At 29.3% G+C, this 6,292-nt stretch overlaps 1 protein-coding gene across 2 annotated transcripts; it reads left to right on the top strand.

Moving 5' to 3' along the window:
* The first annotated feature begins 259 nt into the window (after positions 1-259).
* On the top strand, positions 260-5,172 carry LOC145167205 (secretory carrier-associated membrane protein 3-like). 2 transcript variants are annotated; one of them, XM_079086331.1, is made up of 13 exons: positions 260-453; positions 1,331-1,396; positions 1,666-1,767; positions 2,298-2,360; positions 2,593-2,626; positions 3,017-3,139; positions 3,879-3,941; positions 4,050-4,143; positions 4,293-4,338; positions 4,420-4,487; positions 4,608-4,656; positions 4,785-4,850; positions 4,939-5,172. In XM_079086331.1, exons 1-13 carry the CDS (start codon positions 394-396, stop codon positions 5,023-5,025), a joined length of 921 nt encoding a protein of 306 aa, XP_078942457.1. In that variant the 5' UTR covers positions 260-393; the 3' UTR covers positions 5,026-5,172. The 2 variants fall into 2 exon arrangements, with proteins under 2 accessions (XP_078942457.1, XP_078942449.1); XM_079086323.1 differs by having other exon boundaries at positions 1,666-1,770.
* The last annotated feature ends 1,120 nt before the right edge of the window (positions 5,173-6,292 follow it).

The raw sequence follows: 6,292 nt of genomic DNA, 5'->3' as shown, positions 1-6,292 counted from the left end.
TATGTTGCCTTTTTTTATTTATTTTATTTCCATTTTATTTTTTTATTAAGTCATTTTATAAATAAATAAATAAAATTACAAAAGTCCAAACAAAAACAGCTATATATACACACATTATTTTAAAAAAAGGTATTAAGCTATTAAATTTGGTTTACCAAAAAATAAAAATTAAAAGAAAAAAAAAATGAAGAAAACAATGAGAAGTTTCTTGGACCGAGAGACAACAAGATGTCATCGTCTATTTCAAAGTTCACCCATTCACATTTTCGTACAAGTTCATAATCTTTTTTAAATTTACTCAAACCAAGTTTCAATCTTGAATCTAACCAACAATTCTTCGAATTACCTATTGCTTCATAATCCCATTTCTCTACAAATTGGGTGGTGATACTGATGGCCGGTCGTTTTGATCCTAATCCCTTTGACGAAGGAGATGAAGTGAATCCATTTGCTGTAAGTCGTAAATCTTATTCGAATCAACTTATTGCGTCTCATTCAACGCTTGATTCAATGTGGTTTCCTTGAGTTTTGTTCAGTTATTTTTGAGTTCATACTGTTCTTCGCTTCAGGCTAGGGTTTGTTTCATTATTTCATTTGCTTAATTTGTTTCGAGATTGAACTTAGGGTATATGATTGAACGAATTCTATTTATTTTATAGTTACTGTGTTGATTTATGTTTCTGGTTCTGATTTAGTTTCTGCAACTACTTGCTTCGTTTATAGATGTGTAAATTGCAATAAATAGCAACATACATTCATTAGAGTAGTTGCCAAAACTCTGTACTTAGTAAGTTTAATAAAAAACTGTTAGTTTTCTATAAATATTTTGGAAAGTTGAGTTGCTCCATTGTTATGAAATTTTGTACCATAATTAGTGGACATTAATAAAGTGGCATAACAACTGTTATATAAAAGTTTGGTTTAGATAAAACACGTACCCATAAACCAATGCATGTAACCAAAACCCCCTAAATATGTGCCAATCTTGTATAAATAATACCCAAAATATACGTACAATGATGTTTTCAACTATTCAATAGGGTAAAACACATTACAAAATTTCATAAGAATGAAACAAAAAATTAAAAAATTATAAAGCATGGTTACTATTTAATACGATGAACCCTTTTCCAAGTAGAATGCCTTAATAAGAAGATAAGTAAAGTTGCAATGCTATAAATGAAAGAAGTGAAATTAGGATGCTAATATGCTATAATAAATAAACAAATGAAAGTACGTTGCTATTTCTTGCAATTAGCTTTTTATAACAATTCTTGAAAGTTGAATTGTTATCATTGTTTTAGTAATAATGATTCTTATACATATTCAGGGAGAACAAGCGGGAGGAAAAGGAGCCGGAAAGTCAAACTTTGGTGGAGGCCCATTTTACACGACTGTAAGTCCCAATTTTTAATTTTTTATTTTTTTAATTTTTTCATTAAGCGGTGTATGGAATATCGGTGATTAAAAAATATTTGAGAAAATGAAGGAAATGAAAGGAATAAGTAAATGGCTAAAGTCTCCTTTTCTTGACTTTTTGTGTTAAGTCTTTTTTTCTTTATTATGTTAGTAAGAAACATCCATATACAACTTACGAGATTAAGTTGTGTCCTTTTTAAATTTAAAAATGAAAAAGAAACTAAGTTTGTTGGTTGGGTTTTGCAGAGTGTTCCTTCAGCTACAAACTCTAGGCTTTCGCCTCTTCCCCATGAGCCTGCAGATTTTTATGATCGGACTGCATCGGTTGACATTCCACTTGATTCAACTGTAGTAAGCTCAACTTTAGATTTTATGAATTCATTTGTTACAAATGAAATGACATCTTGTACTTTGTTTGACATGACATAACAAGACATGTTGTACTGTGTTTGACATGACATAACATGCCATGTTGTACTGTGTTCGACATGACATAATATGACATGCTGTACTGTGTTTGACATGACATAACATGACATGTTGTACCGTGTTTGATATGACATAACATGACATATTGTACTGTGTTTAGTATGTTGGTGTGTATTTCACATGACATGACATGACATGTTGTACTGTGTTTGGTGTGCATTAGACTGCTACTAAATGTCAGTGGGACAAAAGGTGAACAATTTTTTGTCCCAACCACAAAGTTGGAACAAGGTAGGACAGGGACTCGCTCTTGATCTCATCGTTTGTGAAAAAGATGTGAATGCCCTCTGTATCTTTATGATCGAAGAAAGCCCTAGAAAGTTTGTGTGTATGTAAATTGAGTAATTGTTGGCCCTAACTCTTACCCTCTATGGAAATGTGTGTTGAAGGATCTGAAGAAGAAAGAGAGAGAACTACAAAGTAAGGAAGCTGATTTGAGGAAGAGGGAAGAGGTACTTTCTAATTTCTGTGCATTTGATTTAGGGTTTAATGTGTAATTATGCAAACAACGTTTCATATTTTTTACGATGTTTCACTTTTTTTACTGGTTTTTACAACAATGTTCCACTTTTTTTTTTGTACCAATTTATGCAACATTGTTCTATTTTTTTACACACAAAATATGTCACGAATTTGTATATTCAAGGAATTTACAATAAAATCTGTAATTTTTTGATTTTGTAGATAGTAAAACGCAAAGAAGAGGCAGCTGCTCGAGGTACCATATTTTCTTTATATATTTGTCTCATAAATGAAAAAGGGCAAAAAAAAAAAAAAAAAAAAAAAACTCTCTACCTTTCACCATTTTATCGATTTAGTTAGTCAACTATTATTTTTGAGGATTATTATAATAATAGTCCAGTGGCTAAATTCATTAAAAAAAAAATCAAAGTCTAAACATAGATAAAATGGTGAAATTATGAAGGTTTTGGTTTTTTGTATTTTGGGAAAAATGTTTCTTTACATTGTCAAAAAAAGTACAATGGTTTAATCACAATAGAAGGAGTAATTATGCCACGTTTTCAACAAATAGTTATTTAATTGAAGGGTAGAATAGTCATTTGAGTAATATTGTTGGAAAACTTAACGATCCTGCTTTTTCTTTCAGCTGGTATTGTTCTTGAAGAGAAAAATTGGCCACCTTTTTTCCCCATTATTCATCATGATATAGCAAATGAGATACCAATTCATCTACAGAAATTACAATATGTTGCATTCACAACATATTTGGGTATGTATTTATTTGCTTATACTTTCTAAATAAATATTTTTAAAAAAAAATATATATTTCAGAAGATGATTGTACACTAGAGGAAATGGAAGAAAAAAATATATGAATAAATATGGGGACATTTATTGAATCATATATAGTTATTTACTTTTTATTGAATTGCAACGAGTAAAAATGAAACATCATATCAAAAACCATATTTTCAATCTTTAACATAATAAAAAATAACATATTCTTTTTATTATTACTATTGTACTATTTTATTAAAACATAACAATTATAATATGTAAAACTGTAAATTAATTATAGGGTTCATCTTATAAAAGACCTTATATTTTATGTTTTTTTCCGGATTAAACCTCAACTTTATTTTTTTCCTAAAAAAGACCTTTCATTTTTTTATTTTTTCCAATCTGGACCTTTTAGTTATTTCTCTCAAAAAAAAAAGTTGTAAAATGTGATGTTTTTTTGGGAAAAACTGAAAAAGTTGAGGATTTATTTGGAAACATTTAGAAGGTCGAGGGCTTTTTTCGGGAAAAAAAAAGACAAAGTTAAGGGTTTTTTTTTTCTTCTGAAAAACTAATAAAATATAAGGTCTTTTTTGTTATGAAAACTTACTAAAATAAAAGTGACAATTTTTAAAATATCATATTTAACATTGGACTCATTTTCAAAATCTTGATGAAAACTTACTAAAATTGAAGTGACTAATAATGTAAAATAATTTATCACCAAACAGGATTAGTTCTTTGCCTTCTTTGGAACATTGTGGCTACAACAACAGCATGGATTAAAGGAGAAGGTTCGTTTATATTAATTACTTATTTTATTTTATTTTTTTAAATCTCTTAACTAAAACATTTGTTTGAGATTTATTCTAATTCTAATTTTTATTTTCCTTTTACTTTAGATCCAAAGATTTGGTTTCTTGCTCTTATCTACTTCATATCAGGGGTCCCAGGCGCCTATGTGTTATGGTATCGCCCACTTTATCGTGCTTTTAGGTAAATTCCTTCTCTTAATTTTCTTTATCAAATAAGGGCAAATTCGTAAAAATTCACAACTCAATGTCAAAAAAAACATGCTTTTTTCTATTAACTCAAAGAAACAATCATTTACTATTTCTTAACAAACCGCACCTTCTCTTTTGCAGGAGCGAAAGTGCGTTCAAGTTCACTTGGTTTTTCCTATTTTACTTGGTAAGTCTCTTTAGTTTTTTCTTCGGGGGCATTATTGTCTTTTTACATTTTTCCATCAACTTCTTCATGTTCTTTCTCCAGATTCACATAGCTTTCGTCATATTTGCCGCTGTTGCTCCTCCAGTTGTCTTCAAAGGAAAATCTCTCGCGTAATCTCTCCTTATCTTCCTATTTTTAATATAATAATAATAACCAATAACCAATAACAATATTACTAATATACCCTTTTGTGATCTTCATTTATAATTTTTTTCCCCTTTTGAAAACAGTGGTATCCTACCAGCTGTTGATCTTGTTGGAGACCATGCTTTGGTTGGGGTAAGTTTCTTGATGCAAGAAATAGCAACATACTTTTATTTTTATTTATTATTACAACATTTTACTTTAAAAAAATTAAAGTAGGATGCTATTTTCCATTGTACTAATTACATTCATTTTTTGTTTAGATCTTCTACTTTGTTGGATTCGGTTTATTCTGTCTAGAATCTCTGCTCAGCATCTGGGTTATCCAGGTAAGATTTCTCGTCGCTTTTCCCATTTTGCCCTTGCGGAAAGAAAAAAAAAGGTTTGAAACTTAAGGGTATACATGTCATTGTGCAGCAAGTATTCATGTATTTTCGAGGCAGTGGGCAGGCTGCTGAGTTAAGACGTGAAGCTGCTAGAACCGCTGTACGAGCAGCAATATGACCATATTGCCCCTATCATTTCAACAGTTTTTTTTTTTTTTGGATTAATGTCAAGATTTGTTGTTTGTTTTTTGAAAAAGTATAGAAAGATGGTGGTAGATTTGTCTCTGTAAATCTTTTAGTTGTTTAAAAGTGGTGGTTTTGTTTATTGGCATTCTGATTCTGAGGATTACTTTTACAATCACTAAAATTTCTATTTCAGGTTATTGTTATAAAATTGTTTCATTTTTACAAATCACCATTGCTTTAAAAAAAAATAGAGTAAATTACACAAATGGTCCCTATGGTTTGGGGTAATTTGCACGTTTGGTCCTTAACATTTTTTTTTTTTTTAACTCGGAAAGTCCCTACAGTTTATTTTTGTTGTGTGTTTGGTCCCTGTCTTACCTAAAAAGACTATTTTGCCATTGATTTTTTAATTTATTTAAATAAGGTGGGTTAGGTAAGGTAAGGTAAGCTGAGGTGGAAGTGGGTTGGGGGTGTGTTTATTTAAATAAATTAAAAAATCAATGACAAAATAGTCTTTTTAGATAAGACAGGGACCAAGAACGCAATAAAAACAAACAGTATGGATCTTCTGAGTTAAAAAAATAAAAATAAATTATGGACCAAAACGTGCAAATTATCCCAAATCATAGGGACCATTCATGTAATTTTTCCAAAAAAATATATACTATAAGGTAAGTACCTAGAATGTTTTGTTTCAGTGAACAAAATGTTGAAGTTGCTTACCTTTTGATAGTATTTTATTACAGATTTTTTTATTTTTTTATTTTATTTTATTTTATTTATTTATTTTTTTTTGTAAAAGAGTAAAACAGTTTGGTGCCATTTATGATATTAACCCTTCTATTAATATATTATGGTCCTATGTTTTTACTTTTATATTTTGGGTTTCTTCATCAACCATATTGCTAAAATTTTACAAAAAACATGTAATTTACTAAGAAAATAATACGAGTTGGAAAACATGTTTTAATTTTCAATAAAAACTATATACACATGATAATTATTTTAAAACAAAATTACCTGAATGATCCCTAAGGTTTACAAAAAGCCAAAGTTACAAACTAAATTACATCTTTGCAAGAAGATTTAAGCCCTAACTTGTTGATTTTGATGAATTGAACGTGTTTAACGGCTATCACATTGGATTTTTAGGTGTTAGATTGTTGTTCAATTTTAACGTGTTAGATTATAATTTAGAACTTGTTTCGTCGTGACATCATATTGGTTTTAATTTTTTAACTAGTAAGTTATTACCCCTT

The sequence above is a fragment of the Lactuca virosa genome, chromosome 1, assembly GCF_052849685.1.
Source record: "Lactuca virosa cultivar CGN04683 chromosome 1, Lactuca_virosa_CGN04683_v6, whole genome shotgun sequence".
Classification (NCBI taxonomy): domain Eukaryota; kingdom Viridiplantae; phylum Streptophyta; class Magnoliopsida; order Asterales; family Asteraceae; genus Lactuca; species Lactuca virosa.
The sequence above is the reverse complement of the archived record's forward strand: the minus strand, read 5'-3'. Positions and strand labels throughout refer to the sequence as shown.

What these genes read in the sequence shown, in the direction of transcription:
- LOC145167205 (XM_079086323.1), top strand. Translation starts at nt 394, where the DNA reads ATGGCCGGTCGTTTTGATCCTAATCCCTTTGACGAAGGAGATGAAGTG. An exon ending in TGCATTCACAACATATTTGG is followed by an intron (nt 3,140 to 3,878) that starts GTATGTATTTAT and finishes ATCACCAAACAG; the next exon opens with GATTAGTTCTTTGCCTTCTT. An exon ending in GAGACCATGCTTTGGTTGGG is followed by an intron (nt 4,657 to 4,784) that starts GTAAGTTTCTTG and finishes TTTTTTGTTTAG; the next exon opens with ATCTTCTACTTTGTTGGATT.